The 22211-nt window shown below is 40.2% G+C and overlaps 2 protein-coding genes across 3 annotated transcripts in view; one reads left to right on the top strand and one right to left on the bottom strand.

The window, feature by feature from the left end:
* The first annotated feature begins 407 nt into the window (after positions 1-407).
* Positions 408-2463, top strand: LOC116840428 (anamorsin homolog). Its single transcript, XM_032807106.1, has 5 exons — positions 408-718; positions 933-1258; positions 1338-1503; positions 1699-1811; positions 2060-2463. The coding sequence occupies exons 1-5, from the start codon at positions 565-567 to the stop codon at positions 2168-2170; spliced, it is 870 nt and encodes a 289-aa protein (XP_032662997.1). The 5' UTR covers positions 408-564; the 3' UTR covers positions 2171-2463.
* Positions 2464-2521: 58 nt separating this feature from the next.
* Positions 2522-22211, bottom strand: part of LOC116840405 (protein cueball) — a 79134-nt gene continuing 59444 nt past the window's right edge. Inside the window, exons 1-7 of one of the 2 annotated variants that reach the window (XM_032807077.1) lie at positions 18128-18378; positions 13110-13322; positions 11790-11979; positions 10121-10732; positions 9509-9823; positions 8923-9190; positions 2522-7313 (exon numbers count right to left, since the gene is read on the bottom strand). In XM_032807077.1, coding sequence (XP_032662968.1) covers positions 7209-7313; positions 8923-9190; positions 9509-9823; positions 10121-10732; positions 11790-11979; positions 13110-13322; positions 18128-18215 — 1791 coding nt within the window. In that variant the 5' untranslated portion in view covers positions 18216-18378 and the 3' untranslated portion in view covers positions 2522-7208. Of the gene's footprint in view, positions 7314-8922; positions 9191-9508; positions 9824-10120; positions 10733-11789; positions 11980-13109; positions 13323-18127; positions 18379-22211 lie in introns of those variants that run through there. The other variant, XM_032807087.1, reaches the window with a different exon arrangement.

Raw genomic sequence — 22211 nt, 5'->3', positions numbered from 1 at the left:
ATTATCTTACAAGATATTTTAGATAATATATGACCAATAAACTGGTTTTGTGTAACACAGTGTAACGTAGCTGGAAAACACCCTATATTGCACCAGTTCATCGTGTAGCTACAAAGAACAGGCCTAGAGTACGATCCAGTAAGCGCTACAAATGCTTTATAACGTTTTTACTTCTTTCTCTTTTTTCATTCGAATTCGAGAAATAGAACAAGAAAGAGAAACGCTGCGCAGCATTATAGCGGTTACTGGACCGCGCCCCTGATGTGTTTGTCACGGGTGGGACCCGATTGACCACGATCGATTGGACACAGATTGTAATGATTGGTTGGACCTAGTAATTCACTAGATAATTCTTTTCATCGGTTGGTTGTGTCCAATCGTACCGTGGTCAATCGGGACGCTCCCGTTTGTCACATGATTAATATTTTACGAACTTCGTTCGTGTATGATCAGAGTAACCTCTCAAGGAATAACTATTGGGAATATTTTTCCTTCTTTGCAGATCAGACTTTGTAATCGCATACGTGTCTATTTTATAGCGATTTTCTGTTTAAACATTGCAAAATGACATCTCTTGTTAAAGAGGGAGACAAAGTTCTTATGGTGTCAGGAGATGAAGTATGTCTTGATGACATTGTGGATTTTGTTGCTGCTATTAGACAACATATCGGTGATCTTGGCAAATTATTAACCACAACTTTGTCGAATCTGAAAAAAGGTAAGCTTTGTTCGATTTGCAAAAGTTGTATGAAGTAATAGCTATAAAACTTGCAATTGTTGTCACATGAAACTATAAACAAATTATATTTACTCTAAATAATACGGTATATCCTAGAATCATTCTAAATATGTCTAAGAGATCTAGAGAATGTCTCAGGATGTTATGAATATATTTAGGATAACTCCTTATCTATTCTGTCCTATTATTTCAGAAAATTATAGTGCTTCTTCTCTCAATGTTGTTATTGTTGTCTTGAAACAACCATGCACAAATAACGAATTTCTTGGGGAAGCATTAAGGATTTTGGAAGCTGATGGTTCCTTTGTAATTTACGAACCACTACAAACAACCAAACAGACAAATACAATACTTACATATCCTGAAAGAATATCTAGATTACAGCTATCTGGCTTTAAAATACAAAATACAGAACAGGAGAGCTTAGATGCAGATAAAGAAAATAAAAATTTCTTGAAGAAAGTATACAATAATATAAAAGATGTTTGTAAAGTTTCAGCATGCAAACCTCCGTTCCAGGTAAGATAATTTTTCTGTGTATTTATATAAGTTAATCAAATATATGTAATAAATAATTAAGGGACATCTTGTTTCTTAGGTGGGTTCTAGCACCACATTAAATTTTGGTAAAAGAAATACTTTATCTACAAAGGAAAAAAATACTGTATGGACATTAAATAATCTTGTGGATGAAGATTTGATAGATGAAGATGAACTTTTAGATGAAGCAGATCGAGCACGGCCAGATGTGTCATTGTTACGAGGTGAGTTTAAGAATTTTTATTGCATGCAAATAAACAAGGGAATTTGTGTATATTTATTTTATATATATACACAAAATATATATTTGTGTGTGTGTGTGTATATTATATATATATATATATATATATATATATATATATATATATATATATATATATTGTGCATGTAAGTTGCATAAAAATTTTACTGTTTTACAGTATGTAGTACAACAGGCAAACGAAAGGCATGCAAGGATTGCTCGTGTGGACTTGCAGAAGAATTAAATGCTGAAGCATCACAGAAAACTACTGTTAAATCTTCTTGTGGAAATGTATGTTTCACTTTATTGCTACTGTCTTCATCAATATTCATATATGCTCTATAATTGTCTAATTATATTTAAAATATAAATTAAATTTCAAAAAATTTTTTATATAACATATTAGTATATAACAATACACAAAAATGTTTATGATCGTCAAAATAATAATCGATTAATATTCTTAGTATAGGTAATAATAGAGAAATTTTTTTGTGCGTAAAGATGCAGAATTATATTAATTTATATTAATTTTTTAGTGTTACCTTGGAGATGCATTTAGATGCGCCAGTTGCCCTTATCTTGGGATGCCTGCCTTCAAACCTGGCGAGAAAGTAGTCTTGCCTGATACACAATTAAGTGTTGAATAATAAGTATAACCTTCTCGTTCTCGTTGACAATGGTTATCGGTTCTAATAGTAGCAAATTATATGTTACGTTATGATTCGTACTGAATTACACTTTGACTTACATGAGTAACAGTAAATTACAGTTACATTTTGATAAGTAACAATTGTGCGCGATTTCGAGGTTTATTGTCTTATCAATTTTATTTAAGATATTCTCTTTCAATAAACAAAACAAGTTGTAATTGTCTCCTGGATATATATATTTATATTTAATATATAATTGTATTTAATATATAAGTACTTAATATACTGTATTTCTGCTCCGAGTTTTTTCACTGCCTTCTTCAACAATGAAATTGTAACACACTGGAATAAGAGATGATTCATTTTATTTCACTTTTATCTGTATACAATAGTAACCAGCACATTATAACCATTGCAAGGAGATGCAAAATATGCAATATGTTTCTAAAGTCACCTCTTTCACGTTTTGAATGATTTCATAGTAAATTAAGTACAATCTAAGATTTAAGATTTCATCTTCAAGAAAGATACAGTCAATTCTCAAATATAAAATAAAAAACAAGTTATCTGTTTTATAAGGATAACAGATCGATCTGGAAAATTGACACGCGTGTTCTAATATTTCCACAGATTACATATAACGTAAGATATAATTGAGAATATATGCTGTTAAGCTAAAATCTAAATAATTCAAATTATCAACTAATAAATTCAAGAATATAATACATAACGAAGAATTTTCCTTGGGAAACTTCGAATTTACGATTTACAATGTAATATGTGTAGACCTATTGCATACTATGCACCGTCGTAGTTTTATTTTAGGAATATAACCCTTTCACCATAAATCCACTATCCCGTCTCTGGGGATGAGTGTGTGGGAGAGGGCTATTTTCCAAACACAATATTTGATACGTATATATATATAATATATACATACATATATTTATCTATATATATATATGTATATATAGCCCGGCAAATGTCGCAAAAACATTTAGTATAAAATTATTCGTTAGATTTAAAAACCAAAGAAATGATGACGATTTAAGTAGTATCTATCGTATACAGGAACAAAAAGTATCGTCATGTATTGCGAATGATTTGTTTGTCACGACGACAGGAACATTCTTCCGTACTATAAAGAATAACATAAACCTCATAAACATATAATCAATGAACAATATGGTAATTATCAGTTTGCTTTTCTGCGACATGATTAAAATAAAATAATTATAATATAATAATATTCCCCGTGGCGCTTTTTTCAAACAACATTGCGACCTGATTAAGTCTTGAATCAACGCATGACAATTCCTGCAAACCAACAATTGTACTATATCCTCTTCACTAAAATTAAAAACAACTTTGGTGTATATAAGAAGTATACGTATTAACTGCTAATTGCATGACAATTGGTTCAAAAGTACGGGCTTTAAGGATAATAAAGCTTACGATCGTTCGTTTCAACGCTTTCACTGCCACGCTGAATTCCATGGATTGTTCCAAAGCTTGAAATTCAAATGACCGAAGTAAGTACATACTTCTTCCAATGAATATATCTATTAGCTGGTCTTATCGGCATATTTATTGACCGCATATTTAACTCGTTAGCTGCGATTAGTCACGCTTTATGCGTAAATTAATAAGACGATGTAAAATAAAGCCGGTCACTCCTGTAGCAGTCAATGTGTTATGAACAATTTGAACCAAAATCGATTTTATGCACCGCGCTATCTTGCGCGCCACAGACTGTCGTTATTTGAACGTGACATTGTTACAAATAAAATTGGTGGACAATCTCGTTTTTACAACAAAGTAAAAGTTATAAGAAAAATAAGACTCAAAAATTGGCATCGCATTGCATACATCAACGCGGAACAGAAGTTTCCGGAGTCAAACAATCGTGAAAAATCGACTCAAGTATCGCTCCGCGAGGAACGTTATCGAGTCCGCTTCGCGAAGGATACTGTACGAATCTAATGATCCTTGAAATTAGAATCAGTAATATGAACATCGATTGTTGACATATATAAATAATACACGTTAAGTACGTCGGAAACTGGTAAGTCGTAAGGTTTCGCGAATTCAGTGTGACTTGCCGTTCGGATAAACGAGATAGTCCAGATTTGACAACGAGGATCGTTCACGTACATTGTAACTCTGAATGTTCAGTAATGTTTTCTTACTTTGTCTAGTATACACCTCATGATAGCATGTACATGTTATACAAGGCGTCCCGTTTATCATCACAAACACCTATGGATATCTCTACTGTTGTTGATAATATGAGAAAATATCTAAGGAGATAGCTGTCGATTCGAGATCACTGGTATTTTCCAAATAATGTTACTGTGTCTTGAATTTCATGAAAGTCGTCACAACCAGCGTCAAGAGATATGTAAGGTGTTCACGACGAGAGGGACAGAATCATATACAGAGTGATATACAGGATGTATATAAGGTGAGACATTTAAAACAGATCAGGCTGTTGGAATTTCAAATTATAAATTTTTTTCTAAACAGTCTTTATCTTCATACACGAGGAAGTTGCATTGGTAAATAGTCTGTTTTAAACGCCTCATCCTGTACACACACACATATATATATATATATGTATATATACATTTGTGTATTGTACTCGGTATGATCTAAGTCAGCGATTAGAGGATGGTTACGGTAATACGAAGTGATTTCATCAAGACCTGTATTTACAGCTTTGTGGTTGTCACTTGAAATTTGTCTCAGGCAATATAAGTTCCAAGTGACGACGACAAGCACGGCCTAAGAGTGGAACTAATCGCGCTCATCGGGTAATGAGACTTAGCGCGAGAAATAAGACAAGTTTGTCATGATCGGAGAATTACAAGCCAGATTTTATGACTTACGCGATTAATAACTACGTTTAACTAAAACCAGCTTAATAAAACCTATAGTCTACGTTTGCATGAGCAGCATGAAAACCGATTTAACAATTTCCGCTGTTGTAACTATTCACACATATCACATGTCGTACATAAGTAATTATGTTATAACTATATTATATGTTATCACATAAGCAATTATGTTATAACTATATTATATGACATATTATATGACAGTAAAACTATTAGTTACAATATCGGAAATTATCAAAGTAGTTTCATGTCGGTTATGCGACCGTAGATTACGGTATTTGTACAATGTGCTACTGAAATGGTTTTAGACTATGGTACAAATGTAGTTTATGATAACGAAATCAATGAATAATTCCATATCTATATGCATTGTAAAGTCTGTTAACGGTTGACTCAGTCGACAGTGTTGAATGAGAAAAAAATTATTTGTCACCGTCGTGATCTAAATTTCTTCAGGAATGTACTCAACGGTACTTTGAGCAACAATTAGAATTACTGCTTAAGGCAACTTTTGCGCACCCCGTAACCGCGATCGCTACATGTTTTCCATTACTCTTTTCTTTTTGCTTTCTCTCTTTCTCTCTCTCATTTCAAATTGCTTCAGTACGGCACAAGTGAGTTCCTTTTGACCAATATAGCGATTCTATGTTAAGAGAAATGAACGGGACAAGATAAATATATAAGGAAGCGTCCGTGAGAAAAGTCTTTCCACGTCAGTAAGTTTGAATTGTGTTGTTCGGTAGCTACCTCTATATAATGGAAAAATTCCTAAGAACACACGTTCCCTTTCGCTTGTTACATCCGCAATACATCAGATCGAAAAAGAAGTTATATATTTATAAAATATCAATTTTTTTTCAGTTCTCCTGTTTTCTCATCGCGGCATCTTGACTAATGATGTCAAAAGTTAGGAGATACACGCTCGTAATAACACGAAATCAATTAACCGTATGATTCGAGTAAGTTTACTTTAATATACTTTACAAAAATGTTAAGCGTATATTTTCTCGCTTTTGACGTTATCAATCAAGATGACTGTAACGAGGGATCAACAGTGTTAGTATCAAGTCTTCAAATTCGGAAGTATTTTCGAATTCAAAATTTTTTTTAAAAAGCTGAAACGTTCTCTAATCATTAAAATATAAATAAATATTTATATTTTGAATATAAATGTGACACTGTGATGTTAAAAAATTTTAAGACTTCTACAGTTCAGAAGCTAAAACTGAAAAAATGCATATTGGCGCTTTTTCTCTCAAGGTGTAAGAATATATATCTTCTTGACACGACGATACAACATCGAAAGTTTGAAACACTGCGCCATCACGTATTTTATAACTTGTTATATTTACTATTCTGCAAAATTTTCAGAACCAATTTGATTGTATTGTAATTGTGTAATGAAAATTTTAAGAAAGTTCACACACACAAATGTTATAAATAATAATTGTAAATAATTTGTAATAATTATACATTATTATAAAATAATTTATAATATATATATATATATATATATATATATATATATATATATATATATATATACAATAATAAATATAATCGTTTGAAGTTTCTAACAAAGACATGAAAATCGTCAATTGACGACCGTATAATCACACTTACATAAATTTGCTTAAAGTATGTACTTCGTAAATACAGCTAAAAACTTTACTCCTTTTTATATGCGGTATCGGGCATGCGAGCGAAAGGAATCGCGTTTCCAGCAGTTTCTTGAGAAACGCAAGAGTACTTCTTCGCGTATTGCGTCGCTGTAAACGAGTCAACAAGCATCCAACAAAATCGCACGATATAAAGGTTTAATGACTACTAATTAATTACTGGTTCTATTAACACAGCCCTACGTGTATGACGTAATGAGAAACAGGATTTCCTAAAAAGAGGCTTTGGCTTGCTTTTTCAAGACGGAGCGAAAGCAATCGTCGTCGACACGGCGGCCGTGCGCATCCCGTAAACGCGCGGATACTTTCGGACTCCGATGGAGAAGTTACTATGATAGAATCCGCCGCAGTACGTATAGAGGTGGGATCCCGCAAGTACTACTTCCGCGAGTGGCTCGCGGCGGTGCTGCGGAGTCCGCAGAATTTTCGCCATTTCATACGACGAGACATTAGCTTGTGCTAGCACGAATTCCCCTCCATGTTATCCAACAAGGAATTCTTCTCCTCTTTTTTCGAACTATTGCTTCTCGACACCATGGTGCATAATTTCGGTTCGAAACACGGCTGCAAAAGAAATCGTACCGTTACCTACTTTTGCAATCGTCGTCACGCAGATTCTCATCTCGCAGAATCGGCGGGACAGATCGATTACAAGCCGGTTTCGAGTCTCGAACGAATCTCGAGCGCGAAAGCAAAAATAAAATCGTCGCGCCGGCTGTTGTTGCGAGATTAATCGTACAGAGATTGCAAATCCCCCAATTTCAGTGACCGTTAAATGAGAGCGCTAGCGACAAGACGGATATAGCCTTGGCATAATTCGATCGTTGACATTGCACTGCTCTGCAAAACTAGCCGCGAATGCATTAACGACGCTCATAAAGTCAAAGATAGGATGATTCAACTTTGCCCTCTTTAATTGACTGAGATAATGAACTGATATCGACTTTTTTATTTTATTTTTCCACCGGCCGGCGAAAGTATTTTCGTCAAACTGATCGCGTCAGATAGGTTAAAGTGATTCTACACAATCATCAAGTACGTGCAAAGAACTCGAAATACCGATCATTTCACCTTCCCTCAGCGGCTGCATTCCCGCAATTAATCGTGACCTCTCAAGCGCCACAGAAAGAACACACAAAAAGCGACCAAGTTAATAAACAATTGTCGCAAAAATACAGTGCAAAAACATAATATTACATTGCGCATTAGGTGAGCTACGTGTCGATCATAAGATGCGCAATTCGTCGTGCATGAAAAGTAACCGTGTTTTGAATAACCGTGCGAATAATGCGCAATCCATGTTAAAAGGATAATTAATAAAAAAAATATTAATAGATATAATACTGGCGCAATACTGCTCCGTGGCGGAAGAGCCATCACTTGGAAACGTGCTAGGTGACGCAATCGTTAGATTGTCAATAACGAGTTTCTCTTTTCCAAGGCTAATACATGCGAGTAACTTAAAAAGTCTTAAATTTTCATTGCAAAAGAGTCTTGCAAAAATGCCGACTAATGAGACAAGTTTATCGCGGGCACTCAAAAGCACACAAAGCCCAAGCTTTGGTCCCGAGAGAGTAAGAGACATAGTCTCGACAAATGTTTTCACGTGCGTAAAAAACAACACAACGTATTGATTGCATTTCTCGATTTAAGATTAATGTATCGTGAGATAACGCTCGAGTGTTAGTTGAACGAATAAAGCGTCTCTTAATTAATACTATGCAAATAATTACATAAAACCCGTTCAAGGCGATCTATAATTCTTGGATTTTATTTTTGCTCTCGTGTACCGCTTTGTACTCGTGAGAGATTTAAAAATTTATATGTATATATGTGATTTTATAAACACATATATGTGCTCTGTATATTTTATAAAAGTATATGTATAATTCTACAAATAAGAAAAGGATTATTCTTTGCGCGATTCTTCTCACAAATTTTCTTTACAAATGTAATTTTAAATATTCTGCTCATAAATATAGATCGCCTGAAATGGACTTAAGTATGAAAAACGAGACAGTGAAACGTTATAATTTCAAGACGTACAGGGTGAAGCACGGGTCGCTCAGTGATTTGACGCTGTATCTTTTTACGGAGACGACAAGCGACAGGACAAGATGACACGTGCTATCAATGTCGTGTGGTGTTATTTAGTGTGCGATATTTCACTCACAGTTTCGCAGATATTCATATTGCAGCAATTCTCTATGGTTATTTCGCACTGATTGTCCGGTATCTGTGGCCGGGACGTGAGTGGTGTCACGCCCACGAAGCGTCTCTTGACGCGCGGTTTCCTTCGCAGTATGCCCGCGTAGCAGGTGACAATGCCGAAAAACAAGAGTGCCACAGTAGCAAGAACGAGGAATATCAGCAGCAGCTTGCTGTACTCCGCACTGCCGCTGAGCTTAACGATCCGGTCTGTTTGCATGTCGTTTGTGCACCTGTCAATTTAAGATCCACATAGATTTTATGGCATATAAAGTATGTCTCCAAAGTTACACTGCTCGTTCAGAATCGGAACGATCCACTAAAGAATTCGAGCTTTAGAATCGAACTTGAGAGAAGTGTGCAAACACACAGCAGAATCTTTTCTTTTTTCCCGTCGTGAAATTTGCGCTTGACGAAGGACGTTTTGAACTTTGTCTGGCAGTTATCTCTCAATTACCCGACTCAAGATTGTTATCTTCTTTTTAAATACTTTTAGATACGAATTAGCGGATAACAAATCGCTCGAATCGCGCGTTTACGTATGCTTGTACCTGCAGGATGTCACGTTGACGTTCAACAATACGTTGCGATCGCTCGCGCAGTAGATCGTACAGATCTCCGCGATATCTTCCGCCTCTTCGCACCGGGTCCCTGTGGAATATTTACAGCTACAATACGGGTTTCCATCTTGGACGGAACAATCACCATCGTGGAGGCAGTATCCATCGCAGACATCCCTCTCGCATCGAGCGCCGCTATATCTATCCGGACACTCGCATTCGGGAAGCCCGCGATGATTTGTGGTGCATTCACCACGAAGGCAGTAGTTGTGACAGAGAGAGGTCTCACAAGAGGTTCCGATGAACCTGGAAATATTATGCAATTTATTAATTTAACAATGAGTCAGAAATACATATAACTAATCTGATCGATATCTTAGCTATTAAATCCCTCGTGAAGTCGCACAACTTTATATAATTGTGCATCAAGAGTTTTACGCCTACGTTATGTCACGAGTTTTACATTAATATCATATCACCAGTTTTACTATAATTTTGCTACGAAGTATTTATTATGTAACACCTACGAAATTAAATATTAACGAGATATGTCATAATTATCGACTTCTAGATATCACCCAAGCAGGTTCTTGACTGACTCACCCTGGTTTGCATCGACATGTGCCGTCTGTTTTATGCAGATGGCCGTCGTTTAGGCAGTATATGGAGCTCTCGGTGGTCAATTCCGATTCCTCCGTGCTGGTAGTCAAATTGTTGAACGTCTTGGCCGGCAGTCGTTGGACAGATTTCGTAACGTTTGTCCGTTTCGTCGTCAAGATCGTTGGGCAGTCGATTTTGCCGACATTATCGCGCGTGACAATGCCGGCCGGATCGGCATCCCTTTTGGACTCGAAGTAAGATTTGAACTTGATTGGGTAATCGCCTTCCTTGGCGTTTTTTGGCATAGTCCAGATAGCACTATGTACCCAATCGGACCAGTATAATGAGTTGCTGTCCACAGCAAGGAAGACCGGCTGTTGATGCTTATTATGGACCAATAACTCTCGTTTGCTGCCGTCCAGGTTGCTGCGCTCGATCTTGAAATGAATTCCTTCACCATCGTCAATCCAGTACAACTTCTGCTCTACGTGGTCAATTGTCACTGCCAACGGTTCGTACAAGTTTTCCTGAATGACAATGGTTCGATTACTCCCGTCGAGATTAGAACGCTCGATGCTGGGGTTCGTGGTGTTGCTATTCGCCCAGTAAATATGGCTGAAAAAAGATTATCGTAGATTTTTCACAATTTCTTCTCACGTCTATGAAAGAAAGTGAAGAAGGAAGGGAGAAAGAGATACAAATATTATAACGTGCACCACTGAAAAAAAGATAAATTATTCCTAAACAAGATTCCTTTCACGGTGTTCAATGACTGAATGTTCTTTTTTGCGATAAATTTCGAAGTTTTCTCTTTTATACGAAATGTGTTTTTTCTTCGTAAAGCGCAAAGTGGACGATAAGAATATTTCTGTAGAAATATCTCTTCTGGAGTCCTTTTAGCTGCACCTTTATTTAATGCTTTCTTTTCTTAATATCAGTATGCGTTGAGAATACGAAAATGGACGAGCGGCGAACTGCTGCGACAGCTAATCCACGTGATATCTGTTCCCGTCTAATTTTTTTCACATTCCAAGTTAGTTTCATATGTCACGTATAACCGCTGATATCTTTATATTTTTATTACGCTATTTTATTTATAGTGTAACGGCGCGATCAAAATTGTATTCTGCTAAAGCGATTTTGCAAATAGACGAAATAAAGAAATATACGTAAATGTAAGTGTAATAAGTTGAGTAGCGAAATCGATACTGCGTCCGCAATTCCGTGTCATCTTTCTACGATTTCTATTGTAATTCTGAACTATCTCTGTCTATAGGCTTGTTTTTTTCCAGCTGAATTGTCTAAACTGGTGCAATAAATTAGTGAGACAAATATATTTTGTTTCACTCTAACTTATCGCATCAATGTACATCAGTTCAGACAGTTCAGCTAAAGAGAACAGATCTTATGTATCTATCTTTTCATCATCGATTAAATGTTCCAGTTATTAACAGTTTGATCTCTTTTGAACCTGAATATATGAGAGAAGGAATCTCTCTCTCTCTCTCTCTCTCTCTCTCTCTCTCTCTCTCTCTCTCTCTTCTCCCTTGTTGCACTCCCTCTTCTCTCCTTTCTCTCTCTCTCTCTCTCTCTCTCTCTCACACACACACACACACACACACACTCTCTTTCTCCCCGTGACGTAGCAAGTAGGAAATCATAAATGGCACACCTGTTACACACGTCGAGAGCGATGCCACGCGGATTGCGGTCAGTGAGATTGTGCAGAACGACAGGGTCGCCCGGTTCGCCGTTCACCGGCACGTGCATCTTTGCGATGATCTCCCTCAAGGCATCCGCCCAGAACAAAGTGCGTGACGACGCGTCGAAGACGATCCCTATGACGTGCGTCCCGTTCTCTTCTGCGCACACGTCACAACGGTTGTGTAATGACGGTGATACATAAACATCTCTCATGATATATTAGATTTCAAGCAACGCGCGCTTATCTCGATCTCGTCTTACGCGCGAGCAGAAGAAATTCACTAAGGAAGAAACACGCATGACAAAGATTTATCGTTAATGCGTAAGTGATATCCACGTGATAACATTCTAACAGGATATGTCGACCCATTTTGGAGAAGAGGTGAGTCCTTGTCCACCATCAACGTCAACTCCACGTACTACAAGTAACTTTTCATCAATGAAACCGGTTTTAGTTGGATTTGAGCAGACGCATCAGATATGTCGGAATCTTATGAGTTCGTTTCATTAAACGAAAGACGATAAATCATTTGTGCGGACATAATTCATGAGACCCGAGTTCGCGCAGATCTCCTGACGTAATCTAGGATGCCTCCTTCCTTAATTATAACATTCTTTTTCGCAAAAGAAGAATCAATCGATGAGGAAGTTCAGCAGATGCGGGAAGTTGCACGTGATATGAGAAATGTCGAGGCTAATAATGTGCGTACGAGGAAAAGCGCTGATTTAAATTAAGAACACTCAAGATTGCTATTTTTATTTTAACTTTTCAAACCTCTTATTTGACTTTTCTAAACTGTCTGTAAATAAAGAATGGTATTATCTTTAATCAACAGTTAAATCTAGAATTTTTAATATGCAAATAAAACACAAAGGAGTTCAGTCGAAAATGAAGCGGTCGCTAGCTGAAAGCTTCATTTTTATCTATCTATCATAATCATCTATAAGCTAAATCTGTTTGCCAAAGAAGTTACATATTTCTTTGAATGCTTTATGAGATATGCGCGACTGACATCGTTGATTTGTCGTAATACAGAGGAAAACGCCTGGCACTCACTAGCTTTCGGCATTTTCTTTCTCGAATCTCATCCAACATCAAGGTATGATCAAGGTATGAAGGTACGGGGATCTACTAATTATTATTTATCATTTACGTATTTGTTTTCTTTCAAATCCCCATATGTCTTGATGTCCGACAACATCTGTGCGGAAGTGTCGAAAACAGGTGGAATGCTGACTCTACTGGACGTAGTCGAGGAATTAATCCACACGTTCTCAGGACACTCACTCTTGAGCAACGGGGTCGATGTGAAATTCTTCTGCGTGAGATCATTGCTGAATATGGAGACGTTGTTCCTCGTGTCGGACAAGTACATTGTTCGAGTGGTGTCGTCGTACGTTACTCCGGTCAGGGCGACGGCCTCCCCGATGTTGGCCTGACCCGTGAGCGTTTTGTTCCGCGCGAAGAAGTCGATTTCGCTGCCGATGACCACCGCCAAGTCTGCAAAGGACAAGGAGCCATGAGAGTTCGGTTGTTCAGGTTTCGCGGTTATCTCCGCAATACAAATGCCGTGCGGCAAATTCATAGAAAGAGCGCCGACGCTAATCTAATCTACGGCATCGTTTACGAACTTTCATCCGCCGGTTAATCGGAAAACGTTATCCTTATCGTGACTTCCAATTCCCAGCGATTATGTCATACAGTCACGCGTGTGTAAGCATTTTTAGTTCGGAATTATAATTAATCATTGATTTTATCAAATAATCATTGATAAAAAGTATCTTCAATCGCGACGACGGGATCCGCGCGCCGCCGGCGTCGGAGAGACTACGGTCGCGCGGCGCGACACTTGAGAGTCCGTCGCACTTCCTGCGACGTTCAGGCGTCGACGAATCGTTGGCAGAATCGATTGAATTTTCACAAGAGAACCTTTATGCTTTACGAAGCGACAATTTGCAGATAAAGGACACATTTTGAGTTTCATTCGCTTAATCGATTTCGAATCGAAGATTCAAAGGATCACGGAGTCTCAATTGAAATAGTTTCGTAAAACTCTTGTAAGATGTGCGAGATTAGAGGGGAGGCTAAGGGTCAGGTCTATTTTATTTATTTTACAGTCTGGCATTCGGAAAATTCACGAAATTCAAGCAACGTTCGTAAGCGTGAAGAGTGAAAAGATAATAAGGGATAGAAAAGATATAGAGAAGCAAGGTGGAAAGTATGCGGAAGATGATAAACTATTTGTGATTTTCAGGCGCGATTAAGGTTAATGACAAGAAACGAAGGCGCGATAATTGGACCAAGTATCTCCCAAGCCTTCCCGCTGCGTTCGTCTTGTGTTCGCTCGAGATATTCCGCGTGGCTATCGCGTTTCTCTTCAAAACGGAGCGCAACCTTGCTGTGTTGCGAGCCACATTTGCAACTTGTCGACCTGCAAGTGAGGTTACAAACGGCGGAGCATACAATCGCGACAGTTTGACGCACGCGTGAGCGTCGCGGAAATTTCTTGAGGATACTTACATAAGAATTATCACGCGGCCTAATAAATTGGCGCGCATAATAAAACTAGCCTTCGTATTATCTGTTAATTCGCTCTCTTTCCTCTTCTCTCTCTCTCTCTTTTTTTTCGTCCCCGAAACGGACTGACCTAGCTGGAGACGCGGGAAAGTTCGTAGCTCGTGTTGCGCGATTGGTTATCGCGGATCGAACATTCTAACGATCTTCCGAGCGACTTCTCTCCCTCTCTCTTGTCTTTCGCGGCTGACGAAATAGTTTGAATAATTTGTTTATTGAGTCGCGACAATCGAAATCATTTGGATACACGCATGTACACAGAATTCTGCGACACAAGTCATTAATATTTATATATTTATTTTTACTTACACGAGAGAGTTATCTCTTCTCGGTACAGAGTTCAAATAAGATCGGTTCGTCGATTAGCAAGATAATAATTCAAATTGAACGAAGAAGATAACGAAATGTAAAGTAGATATGTAGCAACTACACGCACAGAAAAAAATTAGTAAAACTAATATATTCATATTAACAATTATTGTTTCGTGTATAAGCAGCGATATATAATTTTGTTAGAGAAATTGAGTTTTTGTTAGAGAGATTTTTGTTTTTTTAAAATCTTGAATTTTAACAATGTTATAATTTTACTTGAATATTACAGGGTCTCATAAGAAGTACAATATAATTATTTCGACGAGAGATAAAGATCTCTCTCCGACATTTGAAAATATTATATTCTCAATCTAATATTTTGTGCTTGAAAATTACTTTTGAATAATAAAAATTTATTTCTCTTTATTGAATCATAAAAAATATATTTATGCAAACAACTTATCTTTTTTTAACATTATATAACCTTATGCTGAGACTTGCATGTCGAAATAAAAATCTTTGAAGCAGAAATATTCTTTTTTTTCTGTGCATAAGCAAAACATATAAGAGAGAAAATAAAAAAAATATATACATAAAAGGACTACAAATATAAGAAAGAAATAAAAACAAATTTACAAATAAATATTAATTCTTAATATTATGTCCCACTTATCCGTTCGCTCTCAGCATGCACGCAATTTACATTTCAGATAAAGTTGAAGATAACTGTTTGAAATAAGAGAACGCGCGTACGTATCGTGCAAAAAAAAAAAACAAAGAACAGTAACTATTTACGACAGGGGAAAAACCAGAAAAGAATGGTCGATTTCTACATCACACTAAGACACTAATAAATATATAATAATAAATACAAAACAATATTTTTGATTGTTATTGAACTATCCATAGTTAAATCCATTTTTTTCTGTCGTCGGTAGACGGTTTATTACGCATTATGCATCAAGGAACATTGTAAACATCGATCGATTCTTATGACTAGCGCGCAGCTTCCTTCGCGAATATTCATATCATTAATCATTGGACGGAACGGAACGCGAGATATTACATATGAAAAAATGCATACTGCACTCAAGTAAATGTTGCTTGTGACTCAAGTATTTCATAAGTTTATATATCCGCAAAACTATCACGAACTTGTCATAAGTACTGAATTTATTCAGAATACATTCATCAGAATTTATTCATTCTGAATCCTTAGTAAGCTTAGCATTTCAATCAAGGATATCAAGTTAAAACAAAAATTCAGCTTACTTGCATACAATCAAACAAACTCTTTCTTCGATAATATTCTTATAATATTCTCGTGAAAAGAGTACATTGCTCTTTTAAGTGTATGACAATAAGCTTTTGTCGTATTTGTGATGTGCACGTTTTAAGACTTTAAAATTAGAGTAAAGAAAATATTCCTTGCAGCAGCGAATCATTACTTAAAAGAAGGAGAATACACCGAATAATCGATTTTCTTAACAGCAGAATGATATTTTTCTCCGTGTATCGTCAGAGACCCCGCGGAGATTATCTGCTCGGTGCAAATATTATTAGCAAAGTTCGCGTTTCAGAAACGAGTTGGTGGGACGAGGAGACCGATGGGGGCGAGGTCTCGTCGTCGGGAAAGTGTCGCCTCGGTTTTTTCTTTTCGGAAGCTGTCACGCAGTGATCGACAACGTGATTCATATTTGCGCGACTATGCGTTTCCCGGTTGGCCGGAAAAGTGTTGGCAGTTTTTTTTTCATGCAATTCACGAGTATAATCGCGGATACACGTGGACGCTTCCGGGCGAATCGGCAGCGCCGGTATAAATTTATGGAAACTAAGCTTGTATTCTTGCAATTTGCACGACACTGCCGACTCCTTATTCATACACACGCCGACCTTTCTACCTGACGTCGTCGCGTATGATTATCATCGTCGCTCCTGGTTATTCGAGCGCATTAATTTCCAATTTCTGTGACTCACGAAATTCCGTTTCCGCTCCTGTCGACACGGTATTTATAATTATCTAACTCAAATTATCTTCTCTTACATGACGTTTGAGCAAACGAACGGAGTATCACAATTATGTGAAATTTTTCAATACTCCCCTCCTCCTCCTGCCCTTTTCGTACTCCTACGAGAGATTTGAAAATGTGCATAACGACAAAAATAGCTGCGCGTATCAGCCTTTCCGTAATACTAACGCATTCATCAAGTTGAAATTCATGAGACCGTATATATCGTTTTTCTGCTTGTAATTCTTTCTGCTCTCGGTGATATGAAATATCGTATAACGATCTACGATGAGAATTCCAAGATTACATAAGAAATCGCACGCGCGTGCATCTCTCTAATGCAGTTCTTTCCCCTGATTATATAATATTATTATTTATACTATCATGCATACACGAGCTCTTTCCATACGATCTGACGTTGTTTTGATCTTTGACTACTTGGCTTTCCCGGAGAAGGCGACGACAACATTCGGGCCGTCTATCTACGCATCGATTGTGCTCCCGTTATTCGGCCGCGCGTTAATAACGCATAACGAGGCGAAATCGTCGGGGCGCGAATTTTCTTCGGCGTTCTCCTTGATCGATCTCCTCTATGCCGCGTCATGTCCGTCCTGTGCGCGTTCGCTCGTGCCGGAAATAAATCGGACAGATCCGAAGCGGCTCAAGGTATGGCTTCGTGACTTTCTGCTGTATCTATCGCCAGGTGCAGGACCCGCTGCTAAGATATAAGGTCACGCGCGCTCGGCGACAACGTCAACGCGAAAAAGCGCGCGACTTCGCACGACCTTAAACGTGACCGCCAAAAGCCACTTCTGGACGCGGATTTCGGCGGCCTCCGACGTCAATGCGGAAACGGGCCCGTCTCATCCGTCGATTTCGCGAGCACCGCGATCCGCCCGCTCTCGTTCCCCATTGAAGTTTGTGTGTGCGCGCCAGCCACGTCTATGTATGTACACACACGCACACGAGAGCGGCCGGTCATCACTCTAGGGCCGCTTGACATTTGTTACGTAAACAGGTGTAAAAGGACGTGCAACGACAGTTCACGCCGATGGGACACGATCGGTGATGTTAATCGGCGCGGCTGGAGGCCGATCGTCGCGATGTTTCATTCAGCTTTTGGCCGTTTCGGAGCGGCGCGCGAAAAAGCAGTGTGCGAAAAGTGGCGTACGTGACGAGCGGCCGCGGGTGAATGGAGTCGGCGGTGGCGCACCAACACGCGCGTAACCACGCGCACAGACACGGCGCGGTATGGCGCGGCGCGCTGGTGTGCGTGCCGACATTCGACTCCGCGTAACCAGCGCGAATCTTGATATAATCGGCCGCTGGGCCGGCGCGACGTGTCACAAAAAATGATCGCGAGTTCGATCTCTGTCGCCGCTGTCGGCAGTTCATTCATTAATAACTCACCCCAGGACCTGGCGTATGTCGAGACCACGAGGGTGCACAGCAGCAGAAGGCTCGGTAGAGGTGTCCGTCGCGTCTCAGTGGAGATCATGACTGACGATCATCTGACATTCACGTGTACGAGTCGAGGAGAGACACGGGATACGGTGGCGGGCGATGTGACACCGTGTGATGGACAACGGGAACACTATTTTCGTCTCCCTCTCTCCTTCAAGACCGGACACGACTAAGACTCAACACGTCCTCGCGCCGCGGCGACCGTGCGCGAACTGAAGTCGCGCGCGCGCCGCGCTTCACGACGTGCGGTGACGGTGGCGCCTCAGTGGCGTAGGCGTCGGTGGGCGACATTTGATTTCGCGCTTGGCCGACAGCAAACGCTGAATCTATCATTTCGGACCTCGCACCGCGATGCCGTTTCTATTTCTGGCTACTGAAAAATAATGTCCCGCTTTGAGTTCCACAAAGTATCCCTCGCAATTATATTACGCTTATTTGAATACGGTTTGGTTTAGTGTCGCGCGATTGAAGTGAAGTTTTATATTTTCTAGTAGCAATTTCTTTTTCTGTTTCTCTTCTCGACCCACTCACTTTCGTGTCAGTCTGGATTATACACGCGAGCGAGTAGGAGAGCGCGAGCTGTAATCTCACGTTTATTTGGCTGCGCCGCGCTCTGAATCGGACGAATTGTTCGCGACGGATCGTAAGGTCACGCGCTTTAATCGCTAATTGCTACCGAGCCTCCAATTTATTCAACTCAATTAAATGTATCCTGCGGCCACTTTACACGCGCATTAACGCTGTTGCAATCTATCGTTGTCCGTATACAATGGGTTAATCTTAATGCAGAGAGGTGCTTATCTTGTTTTTCTACGAAATAATATGCTTTGTAGATTTCCAGATAGACAAGCATATGGTGACGTGAATAGACGAATTTGCGAGGACGTGTGTTCTCAGCGTGTGATTTGCGCGAAGTAACACTAGCAGCAGACGTTACTTACAGCCTATGCTACCTTGAGTTTTATCAGCGAGCCTGTCTCTGCTTTCAGACATTTCATGCGTCAGCAGATTTGGAGAATCGTCTCGAAATTGTTACGCGCGATCGATCGGCTACGCCAATGCGTGGGTGATGTAGAATCGCGTGCCCTCGCTCGCGGCTCGTGGCCGACACGCGCCAATTTTCTTCTTCGCTCGTCCATTTAAACGTCTCGAGTCGTCCTCACTTCTCGGCCCTTCCTATTATTCAAGAGCGTAATGCGCGTGTATGAGCTTTATTGTGAATTACACGATCGAGTCGGCGTGTTCTGCGTGTTCGTGTCTTTCGACTGACCGACACGTACTGTCGAGGAGACGAAAGGAAGTACTCGCAATCGTGCAAAAATCGAAGATAAGAAAACTGTTTTCTTATTTAGTCGATTTTATTTAGCGCGAAAAATCTCTTACGCGGCGTAAATAATTCAGTCGAGGAATTCGTGGAAAGGAGAAGAGAGAAGAGTGGAAAGAAAGAAAGAAAGAAAGATAGATAGATAGAAAGATAGATAGATAGATAGATAGAGAGAGAGAGAGAGAGAGAGAGAGAGAGAGAGAGAGAGAGAGAGAGAGAGAGAGAGAGGAAGAGAGAGAGAGCAAATTGAAATTGAAAATTATGCGAATGATAGAAATTGCAATGATGTCGAGCAATGAAAGACTACTTTGCGTTATAAAAATCTGCAATTCAAGACTCTAATTGCTCAAAATTAACGTTCCACAATCGCTTCTCTTCCGCATTGCATTTGTGATGTCGTGAAAATCGAAAATTATACTCAGTTATTTTCCACGACAGTTCTTAACTGCTAGTTACCACCGGGAAGTTGAAATTGCCCACTGCAAGCTATTATGAAATGCATTGGCGAAATCCACCGCTGATAAACGCATGCCCTTCGTATCTTTATTAGAGCACACTGCACTATCGACGCATGGTTAACATTCCGCGCCAATCTGCGATAAGTGACACGTTACAAGTCGTTACGTTTCATCGATTGAATATTTATAAAAAAAAAGATCTACAAGCGTAAAAATTGTGTCAAGGTTTGAAGAAATTCGAGAGGAATTGGGATTTCGCGATTCTTCAATTTGTCGGACGAAAATCATTTTAGAATCTCGATATGCTTTTTATAACTCCGAAATTAATATAATGTTGTAAGTTCGTTAAGCGAATCGACACTTGGATTTAGAATTGCATGTCGAAGCGTGTTTAAGTCTTACTTTTTATCATGAAATGCGTCGGCTTTATACTCGAGAAAGTTGTGCATGCAAAAAAGAAGTTTACTTGCCGCGCGAGTAATGCAATTATGAAAACAGAACTGAGTGAATCATAGTTTAAAATATCGAGCTTGATCTCGCCCACGCGTGGAAATGGTGTGTTAAATGAGGGAAAGTCGACGAGACGAAAGCCGGCGAGAAAATCGACTGGTTCAGGAGACGATCTTACTCAGATATACGCGTAATGCGACTGGTAAATGGTAAATATACATCGGAACAATTTCGCACAAAGTGCGAAGATGATTAAACGAGATAACCTAGAAGGTTAGCGGAGAGCGCGAGCGCGATCGGAAAATCAGTGATGTCTTGGGACATCTAGCTGGCTCGAGCCAACGAAATTTTACACTCCCGTGACAGTGACGTACAATGAGTCTACGTTGCCCGGGTGTGACGCTCGCACTTTCAATCCTCCATCTCTCGTGAATTTGTAGCTAAGAGTAACCACACAGTACTCTGAGTAAGGAAAGGAGTAAGAAAAGAAACCAAGAAGAAATTGAAATACAAGAAACGCGATAAGCGATTCAATATTTCGAGTGTGATCGAGATTAGAACAGTGTAGCAGTTTCCTCTCTTCTTGCTTTATTTTTTTCTTTTCCTACAGCTACGTTACTGAAGGGTGAAGGAAACCCGAGCGACCTGAAACTTAATTCGAGAAACCTAACATCCGCAAAAAGCGAGGGAGTGCGTGAGTTTAGCGCTAAAACGCGTATCGAAGGTTCCGTTTGAGACGGAGGCGGCGTCGTCGTGCACGTCGTAGACGTTCGTTCGGAAAACGCGAAGTGACGTTCACGCGAAAGCGGGAATATACGCGGGAAAGCGGGCGGGAGCCCTGGAGCGACGACGTCGAGTACTAGGCAGGTACGCAGGCAGGCAGGCAGGCAAGCAGGCAAGCAGGCAGGCAGGCAAGCAGGCAGGCAAGCAGGCAGGCAAGCAGGCAGGAAGGCAGGCAGGCGGCGGCGGCGTATATTATTGATCAATAAGAGTGAGCGGCTAGCATGGGCGACCCGTGCCGGCGGCACGGCGGAGGCAGCTGTCACTTCCTCCGCGTTTTTACGTCGCGCGCGAATACACGCGCTCGCCGTCGCGCGCGGAATCGTCCCGGTGGTAGCGGCGCGCGTACGTCCTCGCGATCCTGCTCGCGGTGAGAGAGTTGCTCGGCAGAGAGACCACACGTCGGGACAGGCAGAAAAGGTCAGAGAGAGAGAGAAAGTGCGTGTGTTTCGCGAGAGCGTGCAACGCGACTCGCACGTAACGAAAGCACGCACCCGCGTACACGCGTTATACGCGCCGCCAGCCTCGCGCTTACGTCGACTCGTGAAAATACATACGCGCTGTGGAGGGTGAGACACCGGCGGGAGACTCGAGAGTACGAGGGGGAACTGCACAGCGGAGTGAGACAGATAGAGAGCGAGTGTGAGAGGAAGAGAGAAGGGGTTACGGATTAAAGGGAACGAGGGGTGAAGAGAAGAAAGACAGAGAGAGTGCGTGTGTATGGGAGAGAGAAAGACTGACGTGCTACGATATGCCTCCGTGCTGAGGATCGTATCCCCGACTGTGCGACGTTCGAGGGTGCGCCTTGAAGGGTAGACCGGCCGCGGGAGAGGGGGAGGGTGAGCAAGAGGTTGAAAGAGAGAGAAAGACAAAGAAGAGGAGGAGAGAGAGAAAAATTTCGTCGTCCCCCGTGTGCTCGGGGCTCTCTTTGGTCGTCGCCGTCGCCGTCGCCGTCGTCGCCGTCGTCGCCGTCGTCGTCGTCGTCGTCGTCGTCGTCGTCGCCGTCGTCGCCGTCGTC

The sequence above is a fragment of the Odontomachus brunneus genome, unplaced genomic scaffold (genome assembly GCF_010583005.1).
Source record: "Odontomachus brunneus isolate Ranch 3 - 2012 unplaced genomic scaffold, Obru_v1 Obru_scaffold_001, whole genome shotgun sequence".
In the NCBI taxonomy this organism is placed as follows: Eukaryota; Metazoa; Arthropoda; class Insecta; order Hymenoptera; family Formicidae; genus Odontomachus; species Odontomachus brunneus.
The sequence above is the reverse complement of the archived record's forward strand: the minus strand, read 5'-3'. Positions and strand labels throughout refer to the sequence as shown.